The sequence below is a fragment of the Haemaphysalis longicornis genome, unplaced genomic scaffold, assembly GCF_048455015.1.
Source record: "Haemaphysalis longicornis isolate Haplotype H1 unplaced genomic scaffold, Haemaphysalis longicornis Haplotype H1 scaffold_9, whole genome shotgun sequence".
NCBI lineage: Eukaryota > Metazoa > Arthropoda > Arachnida > Ixodida > Ixodidae > Haemaphysalis > Haemaphysalis longicornis.
In genome coordinates, this window is record NW_027526460.1 from 35554249 (window position 1) to 35578724 (window position 24476).

At 48.6% G+C, this 24476-nt stretch overlaps 2 protein-coding genes across 11 annotated transcripts in view; one reads left to right on the plus strand and one right to left on the minus strand.

The window, feature by feature from the left end:
- LOC144152780 (transcription initiation protein SPT3 homolog) overlaps positions 1–24476 on the minus strand; it is a 706894-nt gene that overhangs the window by 164661 nt on the left and 517757 nt on the right. The gene's annotated exons all lie outside the window — the stretch shown is intronic.
- The window catches only part of LOC144152778 (uncharacterized), a 135348-nt gene continuing 130767 nt past the window's right edge, over positions 19896–24476 (plus strand). For all 3 annotated transcript variants that reach the window (XM_077684223.1, XM_077684225.1, XM_077684224.1), the window contains exon 1: positions 19896–20947. In XM_077684223.1, coding sequence (XP_077540349.1) covers positions 20563–20947 — 385 coding nt within the window. In that variant the 5' untranslated portion in view covers positions 19896–20562. The remainder of the gene's footprint in view (positions 20948–24476) is intronic.

Here is a 24476-nt window from a genome sequence, read left to right on the forward strand (position 1 = left end):
CGTGTGGCCAAGGCAGAAGTGTAGTGTTTGGTAAAAAATATCCTTCGTATATTTCGGCAGAGGCAGCGTCATCAGCTTTTTGCTAATGAATCAACAGTAACGCAACTTTTTTCTCCACCTGCGGCCTTTAACTAGGTCCGGTCATTGTAGTAGACAAGTACCCCATGGCCGGGCGCTGACTTTGCAGGCGCGTCTTAGGGTTAAGTGGGACCCGTCGCGTCGGTGAGTGCAAAGTGCTTGTTCACTGTAAGCCGATGCTGGATAGGCTGGAGTTCGGTCATCGGTATTTTATTTTATTCGCACTGGCCTGTTATCACATGAGCTCTTGACTATTAAAAGTCATAATGCATGTAGAGTAACCAACGGGCAGTTCTGCGGGAGGGGAGGGGTGAGATTGGACCACGTTTGGCCAGCGCCATAAGGACGTTTAGGTGCACCAAATTTATTAGGGTATCTTTTCCCGCTTAAGTACAGTCACGTGGATGTCACCGCCATGGTATGCCCACGACGCGCGGGAAACTACATTCGAGAAGATTAGACGAGGCTATAAACAACTACTTTTGATCCCAATGAATGCCTGAAAAGAATGAAAGCCGTCTAGGATGCGGAAGAGGTCCTTGTGCGCCGAGCGACGATGTTTCTGCATGAAATTATGGATGGAAGTGTTCACCTTGCGACTTCCTTCAAAGCAGTACTTGCTTATGTGTTTTAGTCGATGTACGTTCAATGTGACCGAAATGTGCAAGCTTGCCCTCCATCTACCCATCCTTCCTTCCATACCCCATACCAGTGCCCTGTTCCGTGCTACGCATCATCATCATCATCGGCGTCGTCACCGTCGTAATCAGCCTGTTTGCGTCCACTGCAGAATGAATGTCATCATTATCATCATCATCAGCAGCAGCAGCAACCTGTTCATGTCCACTGCAGGGCGAAGATATTCAATCAATCAATCAATCAATCAATCAATCAATCAATCAATCAATCAATCAATCAATCAATCAATCAATCAATCAATCAATCAATCAATCAATCAATCAATCAATCAATCAATCAATGTTTATTAGGGTGCCCAGGAGCAGCCGGAGGGCCTTTGTGCTGGCGCACGAGAAAAAAAAAATTACACCATCTTTTCGTGGGGAACCATGAGGAGGAGGCGAAGCATCATGGGGGTTCCGTGTAGGTTTCATTGTGTTGCCGTTATGTTGTTTCATTGATCGGAGCACGAATGGGAACGTGGTGTGAACCCCCATGTAGGGACAGAGAAATGTATAGAAATGTAGTGAAATGTAGACACAGCGAAGAGACCGACACCCGCGTGACCTGACCGACCACCTCCTGGTTCTCGCCTTTCTTTATTGCGTGCTCACGCTCCTACCCCGCTGACCGCCCTCTTCGTCCTCTTCTCTAGTTGAGCTGCAAGGCGCGTGGCGCTTCCCGCCACAGCTTTCCCGCAGGAAATTCAAAATCCTCCTGTAAAGTTTTCAGTTCGTCGTTTCCGTTTACGTTCAACTTCGCGTGCCTTCGTTGTATCAGTAGCTTCTTGACGTAGTTTGAATGAGTGAAGGACATAAGGCGCGTTCGTAGCACATGCTCCCGTTTCGGTTTGTAGCGCAGTGGGAAGAACGCCACGTACCTCCCGTTGCGGCCAGGGAGTCATGGGATAGAAACCGGGCGCCGCCTAACTATTTCTTTTTATAGTGGTCTGCGCTGACGTCAGCCCAAACTCTGACGGGGCTGAAGAGACGCGCATGCTCAGTAGAGTGCGGACGGCGGACAACAAGGGAGGGAGGGACACAGCCCCGAGTATGAGATGCTTCGCATTTAAAAAACAAAATGAAACAGGCGACGCAAGATGTGCACATCTCACAACAACAACAACAACAACAACAATCATCCTCATGTTTGTCAACTGCAGGATGGAGGTTTCACGCGAAGATGTTCAGTTACTTCTATCGCGTGTTTTCCGGGTCCACACTCCACACCCAAATTTTCTAAATTCATCTCTCCATCGAATTCCCGGTTAGCCCCTACTTCATTCACCGTGCCTTGGTATCCATTCCTCTATACGAACGCTCCACCTGCTGTCTTTCGTCCGCTTTACATGAAGCATGCCCGGCAATGCTACGCAGTGAGTGTCACCTAATTGCGGAGCTTTTGTTCAACAAATATGCGAGAACGAGCCGCCCGAATCGCGGCTCAAAGGGCTACGGAGAAACGTCGGTGGGAAGCGACGCGGGACAGATCTGAATCGAACGGTTTCGCAGCTACTGCAAGCTCGTTTAATGCGAGGACAATGCGCTCGGCGTGCCAAGGTTGGCTACGCGGCGGTGGGAGACAAAAAGGTTGCACGCTGCACCCCCCCCCCCCCCCACACACACACACACACTCTCCGTTCCTCTATAACGAGCCATAAGCGTATTGGGAGAGAACCGAGAACCCGGGGAGGGAGGGTGGAAATGAAAGGATTGAGGTGCTCACGCCCGCGATAGCACGCGACTCGCGAGCGACGATTGGAGTGGACGGGTGCACTCATCATCGAATTAGCAGTGGGAATTCAATTGTCGTCTCATTCGTCTAGCGCCGAGGCCTTTAACGCCCGCAGGTGTGTAAACGCGAGCCGGAGCAACGACGAAGCGACCTTTGGGCACCGCGCGCTTTTTGAGTCGAGCAGATTCGCGACGATAGTTTAATTCCCGCCCGGCAGTCGCTTTGTGCGCCACGAGAGGAGCGTGCAAGGACGCGTTGAAAAATGCCTGTCTCTTTCTGCATGTGTACGTGTGTTGGTTTCGTTTTATAACGTTCCGCAGAGGATGGGGGGTGGGAGCTCTGAAAGCGTGGATAATAAGCCTTTATTTCGGCGTAAATGGACTGCCACTTGACGCGTAATGACGCGCGTTTCGAATTGAGCCACTGGCGGTGGGCGTTTCGTTTTCGGTATGGAGGACAGTACGAAATGATTTTGAGGCCCGGAGGAGACGGAGAGGGAAAATTAGAGGGAGGGGAAGCTTTGTGGGGAAGGAGTGGGGAGAGGGAGTGTACTGGCCTTACAATCAATCGATCAATCAATCAATCAATCAATCAATCAATCAATCAATCAATCAATCAATCAATCAATCAATCAATCAATCAATCAATCAATTCTTTGTTGACGTGCTCAGGGCTGATTAAAGGCTATCAAATCTTACGTCTAGGAAAGGGAACCAAAAGTGGTTAGTTATTCTTTCGGGGAGGATACAGACCGGTGTACAAGTGTGGACGCAGTTGTCCACACTTGAACACCCAGACTTTTTTTCGTGATGCAATCGGAGTACTAAATTTCTCTAGTGCACAAGCACCAGGAAGTTCGACTTAACAGCGTGCGTGCTATGTTCCCACTTGCTAGCGCGCATGTTCGCTGGCATGCCGGCATAGCGCCGGTCCGGGGGCTCGTAACGGTTTTCGATGTTCGAAGGTCTCGCCAAAGTATCACGAAGGTTCTAAGAAATTGTCAGAGCGGTGTAACTCTTGTCGCCAGGTTTGAATTACCTCAACAGCCATTGTTTTTCAGTACGGCTTTCTACAGTCATAATGTTTGTGGCTAGGGCTTCGCACAGTCTTGTGCATCAACAAGAACACGGCCCTGTAATATGTCCACGCTGCAAGTGAGTGCGTGACTGGTTTTCTCCGGTTTCCCAAGGTGGCGGTAGTCGTCCACGCTGCAGCACAATACCAAGGCTTCAGTGTCTTAGAATTACGTTTGGGTGCGTTTGTTTGTTTGCTTGTTTGCTTTTTTGCATGTTTGCATGTCTGTCTGTCTGTCTGTCTGTCTGTCTGTCTGTCTGTCTGTCTGTCTGTCTGTCTGTTCGTTCGTTCGTTCTTTCGTTCGTTCCTTCGTTCGTTCGTTTGCTTGTTTGTTTGTTTTTGCCTCATAGGCGGCTGCTGCCGAAGGAGGCGCCAAACGGCTGGCCGAACTCTGCCCGACAAGCACGCGACGACGGCACCGCACCGTTGGCGTTGTCGTCGCCGCTAATTTACACAGCACCACAACCCACGTCGGGCTACGCTAAGAGCCAGATTCGTTCCGTGACTACGACTCCAGTAGCAGAGACAAAAATCAATCGTCGCGCCGAGTTCATACCTTTGTTCAAAATTACATCACCTCAGCTTCCCCGGTTGGCCATTTTCACTGGGTAGAATGGCTCATGATCTTTTTTCTTGACCAAACAAAACGTGTTTTGTTCAGTGAACTACAGAAGGTCCATATGGTGGTTCTGGAAATATTTGCACACCCCACACACTCGACACCAGGGACCAATCGATCGGCGATAGTACTCTAACAATGAACAGCGGGGCAATATATACACATATCAGTTAAATCCCGCGAGTTTTTCCACCCTCACAAATTAAGATCGCGTATTTGGAAGCTGAAGGGACAAGGAGGCAACGGTAATTTTAGCTTACAGCCTCGTGCTTTTTTCGCGTTGGTCAATGTCAGCACATGACATAAATAAAGTGAATGTTTCTTGAATAGAAAGTAAATTGACAATGAAGTCGAAGATTCGTACGTGCGTCGTGGGGCCGCCTTGTGGTCTGACTTATGGATTGTCATTAGCTAGACATAAATTCCGTGTGCCAAATTTCGGTGCACGTTAAAGATACGTTAACGCGTTCTTTGTATCTGTGCATACTACATTAAGCCCACCCGGTATAGTCTCAGTAGAGACTGGCAGTATTGTAAATAAATTACTTAATAATCCGCAAGCCCAAATGCGTTATTGAGCTATGCGAAATCGGCGCAAAAGGTTTTTTTTTGTACTTATGATTGGCGTTTTAAGCGCGGAATATTCACCTCGGCTCCGAGGTGCGTCATAGTGGAGGGATGAATTAATTTAGATCCCCTTAGGTTGTATAAGGTGCACGGAAATATCGTACGTGCGGGAGTTATTCTTTCTTGTTTAGCCTCTATTAAAAACATGGCTGTTACTGCCTGGAGTCGAACCCGCGGCCTCATGTGTGACGATACACCGCTCTGTACCTTGTCTACGGCGGTGATTGCGCCTTGTCTAGTTCACTCACCATACTCGTTTGCGGTTGCTGCTATCCGCCACCGTTATTATTTCTACCTCGCTATCCGCATGCTTCTCAGCGCCGCAACACCGACGAACAGCTTGCCTTATGGCTCCAATTGCAAGGGCATCTTTTCACTGAAAAACTTTGCGAACAGGAAGGGCGGTTAAGAGGGAATAAAACAAACGAAAAGGGGCTAAAACGAGACGCAACAACAATAAAAAAATGCAGCATTATTCGTTAGACCGGAAACAAAAACGAAAAGAAACCCACGTGTGTGAATACAAATTCACACGTAAAAGTTTTTTTCCAGCAAGTTTCTTGAAAGATCGTGCCGGCACCCCTCGAGAACCGCCGTGCACGAAGTTCAAACAGCTAGGTTCTCGAGCAACGCGTTTGTACGAAGCGGCGCCGAAACAATGCCGCTTCCCACCCCTCGAAGAAACCGAGCAATTAACCCAAACTGGGTAACTGGCCGACCGACCTACCGGGCAGGCAAGGCCTGGCAGCAGTCGACCTTGAATGTGGGAAAAGTGATTGCCTTTTACTCGGAAAGCCAGGAGAAACGAATGAGGGCAGCTCTGAAGCAACGCGCCCCTCTGCCGGTTCATGCCCTTGGCACGCAGAAAACGCGTTGTCTACACAACACGGCTTTGAGGATTGTAGATTGCGGTATCCGCGTGCACGCGCACGCACACCCGCACATCATCTAGCCGTAACGCGGTTTTAGGCGACGAGGAGCTGCTCCGCTCTGGATGATTAGTGCGTGTATGGAGCTTCTAGAGGCTGTGCGCGCTGTACACACTACATACCAGCGCACAAACGCCTCAGTGCGGAGAAAAACCGCGTCGTATTCGCGGTAGGAGGAGTCCCGACCACGCCCCAAGATCTCTCAAGTGGTTTCCACGTCATGATGAAGCACCGAACGCGTTATTAGCACCGTTTTGCTGCGTGCAGTTCTTTTTTCGGGGGTATCCGACGTGTAGTTTTAACGTGTTTGTGCCTTTCTTATTTCCTGTTCGGTTATCATGTTTATTATACTTCTTTTCTCTCGTCTTCGACTGCTCTTGGGAGCTCTCGAACTTCATCTCGCGTACGCAGACGCCGCTTTATAGAAGTCAGTCCCGGGCCCGGACGGCGGCGAGACCCGGTCAAAACGTTCCAATGACGTTGATGGATGCGGTTAGGCGAGCGCGTGTTCTTCGGGCAGGTCTGGAACGCTCGAGCTATTGGGGGCATAAAAACACCGGCCGAGAGGAGGCATTTGGGCAGCCTGGCTCGACACTCAAAATTAGCTGCAGAGGTTCCCTTAACCGCGGTCGCTGGTACATACGTCGTGTGAACACGCCTGGAGACCGTTGTGCATTATTCAGATGTATGGCCTCGTATCACCGGCCGTATAGCCACTAACTTTAGAGGGGCAACGAAGACGAAATGCCGATCTGTTTAATTTCAAAGGACTAGCCTTTGGTAACTTGCTCAATTCAATTTAGAAGCTAGAGGCAGTCTGCGGGGATAGGAAACCTCGTTGTAATAAACTGTTGTGGGCCTTGGCGGTTTGAATTAGCTGTTTCCTTTCCCTTTTCAGATACACGTTGATTCGTTGGCACCGACGGGACAATCCGTAATTTTAGTCAGTGCAAAGATTCGACTTTGAATAAACAGTCATCGACCCTCTCTCTTTCTCTGTCTCTCTCTATGCGTCCGTGTCACGACCGGCTTTATAGATAGCGACCTGACAATCGCTGCCCACAGCAATGGGAGCCAGCGTGTCAAAACATTGCCTTGTAGGGATGGCGCGCCCCGTCAGGTGGGGCTAAGTTTAATCCCCAAACTCGCCGGCTCCACTTCGCTCACAGTGCGGCCTGCGAATGCGCGCATAACATGTAGCGGTCGTACCAATCAATTCCGATTGTACCGATCACTACCTATATTTCCGGGTATTATAATTAGTATACACGGTTAAATATAGAATCGTTTCCTAGCTATGTAAACGTCAACGTACACAAGCAAACTATATTGCTACCTGCTCGAGTAGTATTCTTATCTTCTTCTACACAAGGCCCGCTCCAGCACAGCGGTCTCTCCTGACGTCCGCGACCGATGGACCTGGTACCGGCGTTTCGGCAGAAAGATACCAGATGGCTCCACACCTGTTCCCCCTCCTACCCTTCCCTGCCCCCTGTGCAGTGCCGACCGACCCACCATACACCACCTTCTCTGGGACTGTGCCGGACTCTCCGAGGAACGCCGTAGGTGTCTACCTCCTCACGTCACGTCCCTTCAATAGTGGATAACGCCTTCGAGCGACGTGAAGGAAACTTTACTGACCCTATGGGCATTTGCTGGACGTACAGGTCTAGTGAAAATGACCTAAATTAAGTGGTCCGTGCGCGGGGCGGACACGCTTTGTGATTGAACTCCACCCCCCCCCCCCCCCCCCCCCCGCTGGTTTATTCTCCCTCCTCTTCTTCCCCTTCCCCCACACGAAGCGTTCGACCTCTCCCTTCTAAATAAATTCATTCATTCATTCATTCATTCATTCATTCATTCATTCATTCATTCATTCATTCATTCCTTCATTCATTTTCGAACACTTTCGTTCATTTAAACATGTGGAAAGTTTGTCGACTTTTGCTTTACGTCAAGAAGCTTTCTTTTGACGTGAAGCTCGTCTATGCACGTGCGAAAGTTTACAGGGAAGGCTCGAATTTATATAAACACCAAAGAGGTCATTCTGCATGCGCGTGGAAGTGCCGTCATTCTTGCGGGAAAATGGAATGTTACAACAGCAAAGGGAGCTCTAACCGACGGCAACCTTTTCAGTGGCTGTGGCATTCTCACAACTGGAGTGACCCGTTCGTAGGAATTGCGCCGGAACGGTTTATAAGCCCAACGAATGGCAAAGTTAGGAATGCCAGCCGTTCCAGGACAATGCTTGCGGTGAGAACCCCAGTTATCTTTGGCATATCTTTTTGAGGTTCAGCCCTTGTACCTAAGCGGTCGCTACATGGTGAAAAACTAATTGCCTTTACCGTGCGCTTGACGGGCTTGACGCAACAAATACCGTCGCGTTCAATATGTTCACTGAAAGTATGAGGCAAAAATATTGGAGGATCTTTTAGCACGTTCTTTCGCGAACGCGTTCCTTTTGACTAGTTTTGTCGCCGAGCCTAGCTCAAGTAGACTATAACCTACAATCATTATGATGGGATAGCGCAAACTTAACGGAACGAGAGAAGGACACAACCTGAGCGCTCGTGTTGTGTCCTATTCTCGTCCCGTTAAGTTTCTGGTGTCCCATCATGATGAATGTATACCAACTAGCCCAGTTCTCGAGATTCTTATACCTACAACCTCATGATGACCCTCATTTTTTTTTCTAGAATAGCCATTCATGCTGCTGCTACACTGCCTCAGAAGCTGAATGCTAAGACTGCACGGGAAATTTCCACCGCACGCTAGTTTTTTTTTTTTTTTGTCTGTGTGTGTGGTTGTTTTACATTGGCTATGCGTTGTAAGCAAATAGAAATTAACCGCGCGCCAAGTGCTTCTTCCTGTTTTCCTTTTTTTTTTTATTCCCGGCTCCACATCCCCAGTTATCGAGACAAGAAGCCACCAGCCTGAGAAGAATACAAACAAACTCCTATCCCCATCGCACCCTTCTTCACGCGATCTACCGCACCATATACCCGGCCACCTGTAATTTCTGACCCTTGCCCGGCACACTATATCATCAAGTATGCGAATGCGGACAAACCCCAGGCCCACCCCCCAACCCTTCCACCTCGTACGAGCAGTGGGTGGCGTGCCTGAAAAGCCCGGACCCTGGGACCCAGCGCATACCGGTGAAGAGGGCCTGGACTGCCAGCCAAGGCCAGTGAATCCCGGACTAAGGACGCCCCCCTTTCCCTTAGGGAGGGTGCCCTAACAGCAGCACCAGCGCTTGTGGAATAAACATTTATTCCTCCTCTTCCTTTGATGCACTATATGGAACAGTGCGCGCAAAGCGCTTCTTCCTGTTCATTTTTCTTGTTGCATGGTATACAAAAAAAAAAAACGCGCTGAATATTTCTTTTTGTTTTAATCTTTCGGATGTACGCAGGCTGCCAAACACTTGGAATGCCATGGAACGCGTTAGCAAAGGGTAAGCAGCTGTGGACAGTTTTTTTCGGACGATATCCGGGCGGGTGCGCATTCGGTAGACACTGGCCGGGTGCACGCTTTCACTATAGCCTGGTCAAGCAACAATATCGCGTTAAAAACTTTTATTGGAGCACACCACCAATACTACAGAAGGTGTGCACTTCCCCCAGTGGGAATCGGCGAACACTGAGCCCAACGGAGAGAAAGAAGGACGAAATGACAACGATGACAGGCCGAGCAAACGCGTATACAGCAGAGAAATGGGGATCAAATGCTGCGCCGGCCAATGCAGCGGCGTCGGAAGACCCAAACAAGCAATAATGAATCCGGCACGCGGAATCGGCGAGCATACGCAGGTCACTGTCTATAAGGGTGGTGCATGCGTGCGTGCGTGCGCGCGTGTGTGTTCGTTTATGTATGTATGTGTGTATGCATGTATGTATGTATGTATGTATGTATGTATGTATGTATGTATGTATGTATGTATGTATGTATGTACGTATGTATGTACGTATGTGTGCATGTACGCATGTATGTATTTACGTATGTACGCATGTGCGCATGTATGTGTGTATGTATGTATGTATGTATGTATGTATGTATGTATGTACGTATGCATGTACGCATGTATGTATGTATGTATGTATGTACGTATGTATGTACGTATGTGTGCATGTACGCATGTATGTATTTACGTATGTACGCATGTACGCATGTATATGTGTATGTATGTATGTATGTATGTATGTATGTATGTATGTATGTATGTATGTATGTATGTATGTATGTATGTATGTATGTATGTATGTATGTACGCATGTATGTATGTATGTACGCATGTATGTATGTATGTGTGTATGCATGTATGTATGTATGTATGTATGTACGTATGTATGTACGTATGTGTGCATGCACGCATGTATGTATTTACGTATGTATGCATTTGCGTATGTACGCATGTACGCATGTATGTGTGTGTGTATGTATGTATGTATGTATGTATGTATGTATGTATGTATGTATGTATGTATGTTGTATGTATGTACGTATGTATGCATGTATGCACGTATGTATGTATGTATGTATGTATGTATGTATGTATGCGTGTACGCATGTATGTACGTATGCATGCATGTACGCATGTATGTATGTATGTATGTATGTATGTATGTATGCGTGTACGCATGTATGTACGTATGCATGCATGTACGCATGTATGTATGTATGCATGCATGTACGCATGTACGCATGTACGCATGTCTGTGTGTACGTATGTATGTGTGTATGTATGTATGTATGTATGTATGTATGTATGTACGCATGTATGTATGTACGTATGTATGTACCTATGGGTATGCATGTACGTATTTATGTAAGTATGCACCTATGCGCGTATGTGTGTAGTATGTAGCCTAGCTAGCTCTAAAGGCAGAATATTATGTTCTTTTTCAGCTTTTCATCGGGGTAACCTAGCACCACTCTCGAACTCATGGTTTGTAAAATGATGACGGGAACTGCACTACACCAGCAGAATTCGACGTTAAAGCGTCGGCGCAGAGGACATGGAAAAGAAAAGAATTGTATAAACTTGTGTGAACGAATTCTCGAATAAATGTTAAAGCCGTTTTGCTGTACAACTAACTTTTGTAAAGTCGGCTTCACTTCAGACATTTGTGCATTGCTAGGTAGTCATTCTTTCATCAACCATACGAGCAGCTGGTACCAATATACGTAGGAAAGCCTTACGGCCTTCCATTATTTCGTTAGCAAGAGATGAGGCTCACCGGAAAACGTTTCCGCCATCGATCTGCAAACATACTTTTTTAAATGCAGAGCATTTCTTTGACTCACGATGTCACCCGTTCTACGCGTCCGTAGTAGTCCCCATCGCTCGCCTCGACATGCCCGGCTCAGACGTTTCGCTATCAGCGCGATCAACATTCGATAGCGCGCCCAGGCACATTTCAAGGACACTCTCTCCCCTCTCTCGGACTCAAGGTTCGCCGAGGCTGCCAATTTTACTGCTGACGAGCGCTCTCTCGTCAGCAGTTGCTACAAGTGCAACATTAACGTAGCGCAAACTACTTAACGTCATGCGCCCCCGGAAATGCTCTGCATTTGATCGTGCCCCTCGGGAGGGGGATGTTTCACTGCGTCGCCATGCGAACAGTTTGCCACGCTTTAGGTTTACTTGCGCGGATACGTACGCGGCCCGAATAAGCAAGGCACCGGCAGTGCCCTCTACTCGAGGATCCGGGCAGGAACAAACGAAGCCCAGGGTGCTGCTCACCGCGGAGCCCGGCCCGGCGACGACAAAAGCAAGGAAGCTGTCTGCTTTGTTTGTTTTGTGCCTCCATCAGAAAAGCAGCCGCCGCGGCTGGGAATCGTACCCGCGACCTCATACTCAGAAGCACAACGCCTTAGCCACTGAGCCACCGCGGCGGGTCTCTCTTCGCGGTCCGGTGCATAATTCACTACGGGCACAACTCGGGCCATCCTGCAGTCGTCGGGTAGTTGCGCTGATCCCCACGAAGCGCGGCAAATAACAAGAAAAAAATTCGTGAGAGTTTCAGCATGTCTGAAGCACGGCCGCTCGATGGAAACTAGTTTCCATCGAGCGGCCGTGTCTGAAGTTTCAGTTTCGGCGAATGAACACGGTTGGGGTAAAAGGTCGTTAGTTCATCTTTTTTCTATTTGCTAGCGCAAATATCAAGCACACATTTGTTTTCAATTAAAAGACCACTGCGAGATCCAGGTCTGCATCAATATCTTGCATCAAATAACCCTAATGTTTTCTTTTTGCTCAACAACGTTTACAAGTATTAATTATCTTACCAGATTTAGTGTTTTGGAAAGGGTTTGGCTGCATAAACTTCTCGTTTAAGAATTATTTTTGAGCAGATACGTGAATTCGGGTTGGAAGGTTTGTATAGTCTTTGCCGTCTCTGGCTGGGGGTGGCATTCACAAATGCTTACTCGTACTTAATAGGAATGGCAGCAAGGGCGGAGTGCGAAACGTGCGGCACATCGGAGACGATACGCCACGTTTTATGCGAGTGCCCACGCTACTCGGCTGAAAGAAAAAAGCTGTCGTCAGCGCTGAGGAACCTGGACTCTCGGCGGCCATTTTCGGAGGGAAAGATTCTGTGCCACTGGCCTTCTCAGTCATCCGCTCAGAAGGCGACTAAGGAACTATTACGTTTTCTACGGGCGACGAACTTGAACACTAGGCTATAGACTGAGAGCCTCCAGTGTCAATCACTGTCAGTGCCTCAGTGCTGGGCATTCGTGTCTGGTCCAACTTTTTCTCTTTTTTGCCCATTTCCCCTTTCCCACGTGCAGGATAGCAAACTAGGCTCTAGCCAGGTTAACTTTCCTGCCTTTCTTCTACATTATTCCTTCCTTCCTTGCTTTTGGTGTACATTTATATTCTTGATCCACACGTTGTCAAAGGGTACTACGCCCAATCAGTGCGTTATATTTACGGAAAACACCAAATTTCTTCGTCTGTTCAAATGTTGGTATAGTACCATTCTATCGAAGTGGTGATGTGTGCAATCTCATCACGAAATTAATGTTTCTGTGCTGTGGTAATCTCTTAATTTTATTGCTACCATTAGAGGCAGGCTACAAATCAATTTTGCCGCTTCGGATGGCAGCTGTGATTTTCCTTCACAAACATTTCTATTTTTTTTCGTCACATATGTAGCCTTGTAGTTCACCTTCTCTGTATTACCTTTATACCCTAGGGCCTCGGTAAGGCACGTGTTTCCCTCATACGGACCTGGACGGGTGAAATCAGATTCGAACACAATGTCTCAAAATACACATGCACTCCTATGAAGTTGACGTATTTTTTTGCGCACATGCCTGCAGTGAAGCAATCTTTACAAGCCTCAGCGTGATATTTTTTGGAGCGCACTGCAAACGACACAAAACCGAATATCCTGCTAACAGCCATCGCGGCAAAAATGCAGAACGAAATGGCTGTGCTGTGATTAAGAGATGTTCACAAAATTGTGCTATTCGAGGCAGAATGAGCGCACTTTGGGCAGGAGATGGCCTTGCCGGGTTAGCACAAGAGCAAAATCGTTGATTTGCATCCACAAGCATTGTGATATACTGTAAACGGCGCCAAGGGCGTACCCTGTACCCTGTGGAAGGGGGGGGGGGGGGGTTTAGTGTCAGAACGCCCCCAGAAATTATCTGAACCCTCCCTCCCCTCAGCATTTCGGCATTTTGTTCGTCCACGCTATTTCTACTCCGCATCGGTACACTAATATGTAAAAACCAAAAAAAAAATTAAAAATAGATAATAAAATCAAAATGAATTATAGTTTCGCCCAGGCTATCTTTACTTTTAGGTTTTTTTTTTTACCGGGGACGCATAACACCTCTCGAAAGACATTTCTGGCTGGGCAACTGTACAGCGCTTGAGGTCATTCCCATCATATAACGTTAGTTTATTTGCCTCGCCCCAATTACAAATATATTGCGGCCTGGAGAACCAATTTTGCGGGTTAGGGCGGTCATTAGATTTGCCTTAAAACGTGATGTACACTTCGACACGACACAATGGGAAACGCCTTTCTCTCCTTGAGTGATACCAAAGCGCAGTCTACATTTTTTGGTTCGTCTACTAAGCATGGTTACTTAAATATTTCGCTTTTTAATGCGATGATTATTCATCTAGTCGCCTTGTGGTGAAGCCGACTCATGGGTGAACACCTATGTGCTTCACCACAACACACCCGAATGACTAATTTTTCGTGGGTTTATTTCACCACAACGCACCTATGTATCCAATCGCTGCGATCATAAAAGTAACAAGGACCCATGGGGAGGTAAAATGTTGATAGATAATACGTGACGGCATTAAAGATAAAACACACTGACCCTATGCTTTCCGTCTTGCCTCATCACACGTGTGCTGGGGAAAGAACGCGTGATGCTCGGACAAAAAAGAACGAAAGCGAGACCAAGTCTGAGAACGAAATCAGGATAAGGAAAGTAGAAGACGAGAAGCATCGCCGATGCCGACGCGGCACATATATGATAGAAGGGAAGAGGTAGAAAAGAGGGCTAATCAATAATGTTTGCGGGCCGCAGCAGCTTGTCATCAATAGAAGCCCGGCAAACCTGATACATTTTGCGAAGGGCGATCGTTCGGGCCGGCCGAAGCCCTACTCACTTGTGCAGGCTTCGAAGATGTCGCTGCGTGACGGCCGCAGGACTCCCCGCGTGGCAAGGCCCCTCTCTCAATAGCCGCGGTTTCTTTTCTGGTGATCTGCTAGCGACTGTAACTCGCACCTCCGCTCAACACTCTCTCTGGTCTCGGCTCCTTCAGAAAGGCGGATTTGGGTGATCGATCGGAGATCTGGGATGCTTAGGTTGTGCGCGTGTCTCTTACAGGAGTGAGCTGATTGCTGTATAGACGAGAGCTGGTCGTGGTTGGGACTCTTCCAGTTCATGCGAGCTTTCTTTGGCAGCTTTACTGCCTGCCTGTATTGCGGTGATATAGGGGTAGGGAGAGAGAGGGCGATATAGAGAGAGATTTCTTACGATATAAAAATGGAAAGAAAATCAAAGCTGCTTAAAACACGAAGCTTTCTCAAATTCAACCTAAGTCAAAGTCAACGTCCAAAATCCGAACTGCTAGGACCGTGTCGGAATGGCGGAGTCAGATAGACGACTGTTTCATAATTCGGAGGACCCTGGTTCGATCCCGACAACGGGTAGCGTTTTCATGTTGAGGCACTTTATGCGCCTTCGCTTATCATCCCCACCACCATCATCAACAACAACACCATCATTAGCAGCAACAACAACAACAACATCAACAACGACAACAGCATCATAACCATCATCATCATCGTTTTGTAAAACCCGATGTGTAAAGTTGGCTTTCCTGCAGCGCGGTTCTGCTTTTCCACGTTATCAGTGAGGCAAAGAAAGCTTCGCTTTAAAAGTGGTCGCCGTCCCGCCCCGCGAAAGTGGATGTCCAGGGAAGCTGTTTTAAACCACTACAAATGTTGATGGGGGAGGGTGTGAAATGTTTCTCGTCGTCTCGGCGGGCTTATCGCTTGTGTTCGGTATTTCTGGCAGCAAATGTTGGGTCCTGCCTTGGCTGATCTGGCATGCGCTCAGCGTCTCGGGCATGAACTGCTCAAAAAAGTGACGCTGGTCCTTCCTAACCTTCAAACATAATCGGCAACCACAATCTTTAACAGTAACACATAGTGGGCAGGGGGGGCCTTATCAGCCATAATGAGGTTTTGATACTGGTTTTGTGGTTTTTTAGGCCAATACTGAGCTCTATGCTGTATGCTCGATTAGCCTGACCCATGCGCTCGGCGTCTGAGGCGAGAAATGCTGGGTCCTGCCTGGGTTTTTTTGTTTACAACACGAAATTTTCTGACAACTAGATGCTAGCAGCTTCGCCGTAAAGAACATTAATCTTGTAGCGAACGGTGGTGAATAAGCTTCCCCATCGTGGCTTACAGACTCATAACTCTCTCTCTCTCTCTCTCTCTCTCTCTCTCTGGAGAAGAGGGCCCAAGGAGTTAATGCCATATATATATATATATATATATATATATATATATATATACACACACACACAAAGCTTTGTGTAAACTTTCAGGTGTTTCTCGCAACAGCGAAGCTGGTTTACAAGCCGTAAGTTCGTTGTTGCACGAAAAATACCAAGAAAATTCCACGCGTTTGTGAGCGCGTGGCCCGCGGCAACAACCGAGCGTCCCTGGAACGGGCAGTGGCGGTAGCAAAATATTTTAAAACAACTGGCAAAACCTTGAGGGGCGAGAAAACACCCCGCACGCGCTCACACCGCTGCCGCTGCACGAGCCGGGGACTTGGCGGTGGTCATCGCGATACACGCGCTCACGAGTGCGGGGTGTTTTCTCGCTCCTCAAGGTTTTGCCAGTTTTAAAATATTTTGCTAACGCCACTGCCCGTTCCAGGGACGCTCGGTTGTTGCCGCGGGGCACGCGCTCACAAACGCTCGGAATTTTCTTGGTATTTTTTCGTGCAACAACGAACTTACGGCTTGTAAACCAGCTTCGCTGTTGCAAGAAACACCTGAAAAGTTTACAAATAACAACGATGCCACTTGCGGTGGGCCAATAAAAGTGCAGCCCACACTACTGCAAAAATACTGCGTCCGACAATAGTACTAGTTCCCCCCCAATGACATCATTATAATCAAACTTTATCGTACATTAGATCACGTATACAGTGGCTCGCATCGACCGCCGAAGCTGGGGCCCATTGGAAAGACCACGACTCCGCGTCCGGCCTCCGACTGCAACAACGCACGAAGCGAAGCCATGGGGGAGAAGCGCCCGACTCTGGGCGTCGTTGCGGCTCGATCGGTGGCCGTCGCCGCGGCCGAGCTGCCTTCTTTACGGCTTCCCTCGAAACCCCGGCCGGCCGCGCCGCGGGTCGTAATTCTCCTAGGGGCTCCCTCCTCCCGCCTCTGGTATTATAACCGCCGCCAGGCTGTACTGACATCGGGCCTTTGAGTACGCGCCGACGGGCTCCGCGTCGCTCCCTACAGGAGCAGACAGCTTCCAAGGTCGCTTCCTGCTTTCACGTTTGCTTCTGTTCGGCGTTGTTTTGTTGGTGTGCCGCTTCGATTCTTGATGCCTTGTTAAATGCACGGAACACATTTTGATCGATACACCTAGACACAGAATACGGGGAGAGAAATTCGGTTAAAGCAGTGATATGCTTACTTAGTATATCGTTCTTATGAAGCATACGAAACAGAAAATTCGTGCGTGCGTGCTTGCGTGCGTGCGTGCGCGCGTGTGCGTGTGTCTCGCAACATCCCGAGTATCAAATTTGGCTTCATCTAACATGCAACTTGACGAGCTATACTAGTTGACAGATAATTATTAGTTCGACGAACTGCTGATAGAATACATTGTTGCTAGTGATCGAATAAGGATTGAGGGAACTCACAGGCAAAGAAAAAGGGTTTTCTATCTGTTAGTCCTATTTTAGTTGCGACTTCGCAGAAGAAACTATATAACCCCAGCGACCGTGCGTATGCTATTGGAATCACACTAAATGCTCGAAAGACAGAACAGAAACCGTACAGCATTAAATGTGCTGTTTGAACGCAGTGAGGATTCATCGACAGCCCCTGAGCTAATTGATATCCAAGTTTCCCACAAGTTTTACGCTTGCTGACATTTTAGGATAGCTGTATACTAAAATGCATATTGGCACCCGAAGGGGAATTAACTGTTCGTGTTTGGAAAGAAATTTATCAATCCCGCACGATATCGCAAATATACGCGTACATAGATACAAGTTTTTGCTTCCAACCAGTTCTGCAGATCGCAGCTGGCCAACCGGAGAGGTTAATCCATTTTTTAGAGTTCTTCGTTATGGAATCTGAGGGCGGAGCGACTCGTCGCGGTAAGCGCATTTTACGCCTAAGACAAATGTGTTAGAACGAGGCCTCGTAACACATTCTGTAGCAAGCTCGATATTAAAATGTCAACAAGGGCAAAAATGAATCCCGAAAGAACTTTTAAAACTGACCGACTTTATGATTATGTTTGATAAAAGAGCTCGATAGTGTTGATTATTTTTTTACATCAGAGCATTGATGGTCCTGTTGGCCAAATGATCCCACCGCTGGCTCCTTCAGTGCTCATTAGAAAGCTCTACCAGTGTTGTAAAGTAGAAAATACGGAAGGCTTCACGTGTGAGGCTTCAACCCACTTACGCAAAATCGACCGAGGCAGGTTGATAGTGCCCTGCCCCACTCCTGTGCCTACGTAATTGAATTGGCTCGCCCCGAACCAGTGGCGTAGCCAGAAATATTTTTCGGGGGTGTTATACCCCGCTGGTAAAAAAAAAAAAAATAAGGATTATTGTCTGAGCCCAGACAATATCTGATTTTCGTTTTCTTATATAATTCCCGTTTTTACAATTAAATTAATAATGAAGTGGGTAAAACACATGGGCGGAAAAAAAGTCGAAAGGAGAGGGTGTGATGTGCCACTCATAAAATTTCCGGGGGAGTTCTAACACCGAACCCCCCATGGCTACGCCCTTGCCCCGAACATTTGAAATAGTTTGAACACCAGAGCGATGATGACGGGGGACTAAAAACGACACCATGGGGTGCAAAGTTCTGAATTCTGTTCTTTTTTTCGTCACGTCTTTTTAATAAGGCAAAACTACATATCACAGGGACCCTGCAGCGCTGCCGATGCATGATTTCACTTTTTCCTTCGCGCTTGGAAGCACTTGGAATATGGTTATCTCCAGCACACAGGGATGAATCGGGCTCTCCGCGGCCTATACCTCTTCTCTGATTTGCTTTTTTCGGCTGCTGTGTATTTTAAGTATATGTCGGATGCTTTCATGGATGCATTTGAAAGGAAGCCGGCTAATAGAGGCTAATTGCTTGTGAGATGCCGCTGAAGCATGCAAACAATGCCCAGATAGAAACAGCAAAAAAAGTGTTTTGAACGAGCCTGTGAACTCTCTGATGCGCGAAAAGGAATATTTGGCAACGGTATTTCATGGCCACCTTATCTATCATCTGCACTCTTTTATCCACCACGTTTTAAAAGAGTCTCAGTTATTGAAAAGAATATATTGCAGGAATGTGTCCATCGACTGCAGCCTGACCATTGCTTACGTTAAAATCTACAGTCAACTTTCAGCACTGGAGATAAAAAAGAAAAACTGGGGAAAGCAATGCGGAGCGCAATTCTAAGAATCTACTGTTTCTTTGTCCGAGAAAATCCCGGACTGGAATCATCCCTGTACTTGTGAATGATTCCAGACTGCGATTCAACTGCGAGCCCTCCCTCAGCAGGCGTTCTGAGACCTTCGCTGGGACAGGGAGCGTTACAGATGTGAGCATGCCGCATTGATAACCGGTAAAGCACCAGGTAAGAGCCAGATTCACAACAGCGCCCCTTCTTTACACATTAAGCAAAAAAGTCGACCTGAATGCGCTCTGGTTTAAGGATTTTCAAAACACCCCGCTATTGCCAGTACCGCTATTTTTAAGATTTTTAGCGAGGGCATTGCATGATTGCTGTGTAGTTCATACGTATACCACCCGCAATCAATGCTACATGGCTTGGCATCCCGAAGGTCCGCCTGGGTGTTTACACCGAAATGTTTATTATCCAGCTCACGAAGCATGACCAGTGAAACAAACTGTAGAAACAGCCGTTAAGAGACACCTGCGTACGCGTCCCATAGTGTAAGGCCATAGTTAGTTTAGCTATACGTCTATCTTTGTTATTAGGATAAACAGTTCTCAGTGGAGTTCAGTCTGGAAATCAGACAGTGAATTTCCCAATGTTCCATCATTACGACTGACTCACCACTCATCCGGACATATACACCCACTCAATAGAGCATCCAAATCGACAAGTGCAATGACTCTGTCACGTAGTCGCGAAGAAACCAAGTTCCGATGCTAACAAACTTGGAGAACCGACCTGATGGCGGGGAATTTATCGGGAACGGCTCGGAACGACAGGGCGAGCCCGATGAAAGCCCGCGATCGACAAAGAAGGCACTCCTCGGACCAAAGACGTTCACCGCCGCACGACGCAACCGAGGGAGCTTTCTTGCGGCAGACCGAGATAGCGGGGAAGGAACGCTAGGAAGAGAAGCGGATAAAGAAGAGGCCAGGAGGAAGGAAAAGAAATGAAGGACGCACCGCCCGCCGAGACCGACCGGTAGCGCCGGAGCGCGCGCGCACAAGTAGCAGCAGCAAAAGGTAGCCCGCCGCCGTCGCTACCGTCGACGACGGCGAGCGAGGGGAGCGCGCGGCTGCCAGTGCGGCCGGCGCGGAGAGCCGGCCTCCGGCTTCGGCGGCCGCCCGCGCGCCGCGACCGCTCCTCCTCCGGGCGAGCTTCCCCGCCAACCAGCGCGGTTTTGCACGTCAGCCCCCTCGCGCGCCCGCTCGCAGGCTACGCCGCACACCCACACGCGCTCGCACGCACGCACACGCACAACGCAACGCAACAGGCGCGCGCGCTACGCCACGGCCGCCGCCGCCGCCGCGGCTTCCAGCGCTGGCCGCACCGCGGCGCGCACTCCTTCTCTTGCCCTTTCTCCCGCAATTCGGTAGGCATCGAAGAAGGAAGGGTAGCCTTCGCTTTTCTCTCTTTCGGCCCGCAAACGCGGGGGAGAGCAAAGGCGGCTAGCCAGGAGGAGGGGGTCGCGGATGGCCACGAAAGGAGAGTAGGCGCGCGAGGAGGAAAGGCGGGTGCGGTGGTGCGGTCTGGCAGACGGCCGATTCGGGCCGAGCCCGCAAACCTCAGAGGGCCGAGTGCGCGTGCGCGTGCCTGGCAGCGTTCAATGCATCTGCCGGCCGCCGACCAGGCCAAGCAGCAGCCGCACGAGGGGCCTTCCACGCAGCACCGCCGCCGGAGGATGAGCGAGCTCGTGCTGCCGGGCGAGCGGGCCCTGACCCAGGTGCTGGCCGAGCACCCGGGAGAGCTGATGCGCACGGGCAGCCCCAACCTGGTGTGCTCGGTGCTTCCCAGCCACTGGCGCTCCAACAAGACGCTGCCGGTGGCATTCAAGGTGGTCACTCTCGGGGACGTTTGCGACGGGACCCTGGTCACGCTGCGCGCGGGCAACGACGAGAACTACTGCGCCGAACTGAGGAACGCCTCGGCCGTGGTCAAGAACCAAGTGGCCAAGTTTAACGACCTCAGATTCGTCGGCAGGAGTGGAAGAGGTGAGTCGGTGCTCTGCTCGTTTCTCCACATCGCGCCCCTTTTTGGGATACCCTCTGAGCACGTGCCGAGCGAGGTGACAGTGTGCGGATCCGCATGCTCGCGTGCGGCCTTTGGAGGTGGTCGGTGTACGATTACCTACAAGTACGCGCATATAGGCAGGCGAATCGGAAAGCAGGCGGAAGCGTCAGGCTCAACTCCCTGTTGAAAAACGGGTAAGCAGCTTGAGTTCCCCTTCCGAAGTGTGAAAAAGTACCTTTTATCCGGACATGAACTGTAACCGGAATAAGGCCCGTAGCTCCGCACAGAGTTATTAGCGACTTGCATCATTATGTGACTGCCTCGCTGGCACCAGTCGAAGTTTAGGATACCACCGTTATTGCTATTTAGACGTCTTCAACCGTCTTTACGCTTTGTTATATCTTGTATTCCTCGAGCTTTTCACGTCGAGTTAACAGTGACAAAAGACTTTTCCGCTGCGCGAACTCGAAGGTTTCGCTTTTCGAAAAGGCCGCTTTTGTGACGTACGGGCAGCAGCTTCAGCGCTGCTTTTTGTTTACCGATACTCCGGCCGTCGTAGTATGAGTAGATACAATTTTCCTCCACGCGCATGTCGAAAGTATGTTAATGCGTCAGCAACGCAACAGTTGTCAAGAGAATTGTCGCGGTTCAAAACATTTCAGACGAATTGACTTCGCACTGGTTACGTATACCTTACGTGCTACGGCTTGAACATTACAAGCTGTGCCTCGCCGAACTATGAGTAAACCACATGACTCTTGGGTATCGTAATACGCGTGCTTTAGATCCCGGATATGCATAGTCGAGGATCGTTGCTGTAAAAATTCTCCGTCAGCTCAAAGTATGTGTGATATTAGGATCCACAAAGCAAGGAGTTTGTTTCACCGTGCCCTCGCTGTAACGGTGCATCCAAATGTCACCGTACACATTAGCTTTGTCGGGAGATCGTTTATCCTATTTTTTCCTCTCAGTCCAACCGGGTCAACCCTGATCACTGACACCTAAAACGAGAAAGTTGAGGGAGAGCGCTTTGTCATGGACAAATGAAATAAGAACGCTGAATTATAAACGGAAACATATAAATAGCGCAATTTCTTTCGATGCAAGTCAAAGTGTTGCATCACTCCAGAACATCAGCAATGTTTGTAAATGCGACTCCCCAAATATCCCGCAACCGCGTCATTATACCACCTCCTCGGACCAAATTCTTCAATTTTTGCGTGTTCCGGTTCATATTTTCGTGTTCGCTTTTCATCTGTTGATGATTCTACCTCTGCTTGTTGATGGATTTCGTGAAATTTGGGCAGTAGGAAGAGTGTGCGGTATACCAGCGTTGATGATGTGTGCGAACGTTGTCATTAACGTGCTGGACATTTGTAACCTTTATGGAACGCTAGACTTCGATTAATCAATTTGGTAGCTTCTTGGCCGTGGCGTCAGCGAGTATGTTGGCTCGTCGCGTTGTTAGTGAGATCTTCGTGCTAAGTGCGCTTTCAAAGATACGCCAAACCCAGTGAAACATTTTTAGTGCGATTACATTCTGGGCCGTTATTATTACCGTTATTACAAGCGTTGTTATTTGGTGGCAAACATGATTTGCGGAAAATCCCTCTTATGCCGCATAGATGCACTAGCATACGGCTGCGCTCAACAGAAATGCTGACTTGTACATCATGTGCAGTTTTGATTACATATAGCGAAAACCTATGCAAACGCTATTCTCTTCTCAACGGCAGGTATTGGTATTCCCGGCTTGTACTTAATGATTCATTTTCACTATAACGAAAGGCTCACAACGAAACGTTTAGGATTTTTGGTGATTTATGGTTGTTCCTGGTTGCTTGTGCAGCAACAGCAATACGTCCAAAGCGAGAGATACGTAGGCGTAAATGCTTGATATATGAAACTCATACTCGCAGCCTAAGAATAATTGCACGAGGTGGAACATCTTAAGAACTTCAAAACATCAGTGTATTTAGGTGTTGCCCCAATTTCCTCAGACGTATTGCTTCTAGATGCTCTCTCTCGCAAAACAAGCACGAAATAACAAAATTAGAAAAATTGTTTCGACTGCGAGTGCCATTTTTCAACGTTGTATTGTGCTTATCCGTTTTACTTACTGTACTAAATTATGGTCGATCCTTTTGAAAACAATCTTTAGTTGTAAGTCAGCTCCTTTTTGCAACGCATTTATTTATTCCCTCGAACTAAACGGCAGATCAAACAATCACCCAAAACTTCGATCTGCTTCTCCCTGAGGCGCTCATAGAGGTTGCCTGAAAGCAGTCTCAGCACAGAAGATACATTGTGAGCGAGTCGCTTTTTGGCAGGCAAGCCGGTTCGCCGAGGCAATTTTTTGATGTACCGAAAAAAAAAAAATCAGTTCGCCTGTTTTCAGCCTCCATGAAAAGGGATAAGGGTGCTTAACGAGAACCTTTGATGTGCCCACTGTGTTTTATCGTTACTTAGCATGTTCGGTGTCGTGGAATATTTGCAACTATAGTACCATAACTCGTCTGAATTGGGCTCAAAACGTATTAAAATTCTGTTTATCAAAGCCTCCACTTTAACAGACGTAGTTTTCAGGCAGCAGGCGCGATTGTACCGTTGCTGCTGCACTGGGGCTGGTAACAGCACATTCCCCACTTTTTAATTGCCCGTTCTTCGACGGAATTTATCCTGAGCATTGAGGGGATAGAGGATATTTCTCAACAAATAAACGTTAGGTATGACTGTTCTGTATCGGCTCACATTGGTTGGTTCGAAGGTGAGACGCAGAAGTGTAATGTCGTTACTTTACGCAGTCAACACGAGGGTTCATAAGGATGGGGCACACTTCTAGTACCGCAGCATAGCTTGGTACTAGCTCGGAGTACACTTAGCTTCGCATACCGCAGGCAGATTATCTCTAAGTGAGGCCTACGAATAAAAGAGAGACAATAAGAAACTAAATGTTTGCACATCTTCGTCGTGCTAAGCTTTACCACGTTTTAGGTGTAATCAGCGCGTCCGGCACTGGTCGCCGCGCCGACACGTTATAGGAGCTGTTAACGCTCCGGCATCGGGCGTGGTTTCCTATTAGCGAGTTTCTGCTCCCCCGCTACCCTCGGCCAGCTCCGAACAGCGTGCGTAGGAAGTCAGTGTGGATTTCGGGCTGCGAAACGGGAAAGAAAGCGTGTGTCCGGAAAGAGGGCTCGATGGAAGGGGCTGTGTGCGCATTCTGTCGGCGTGTGTGTGTGCCGCCAGCTGATCAATACTCCAGCCACGTTAAAACCGCGGTTTAATTAGAGCGCCGGGCGCGGCCGCGTCGCTCAACCGTACACTACACTACAGCTGCATGCCCACTCCCCGGTCTCGTCGTCGCTGCGGCGGGGAACTCGTCTTCGACTTGCCCCTTCCTTCCATTCCCCCCAAAACCGACGACGTATTGCGTGTGTGTGTGTGCGTACGCATAGATGGAACTAAGAATGCGCCCCCCCCCCCCCCCCCTCCTTTCCCGTTTCCCGACCC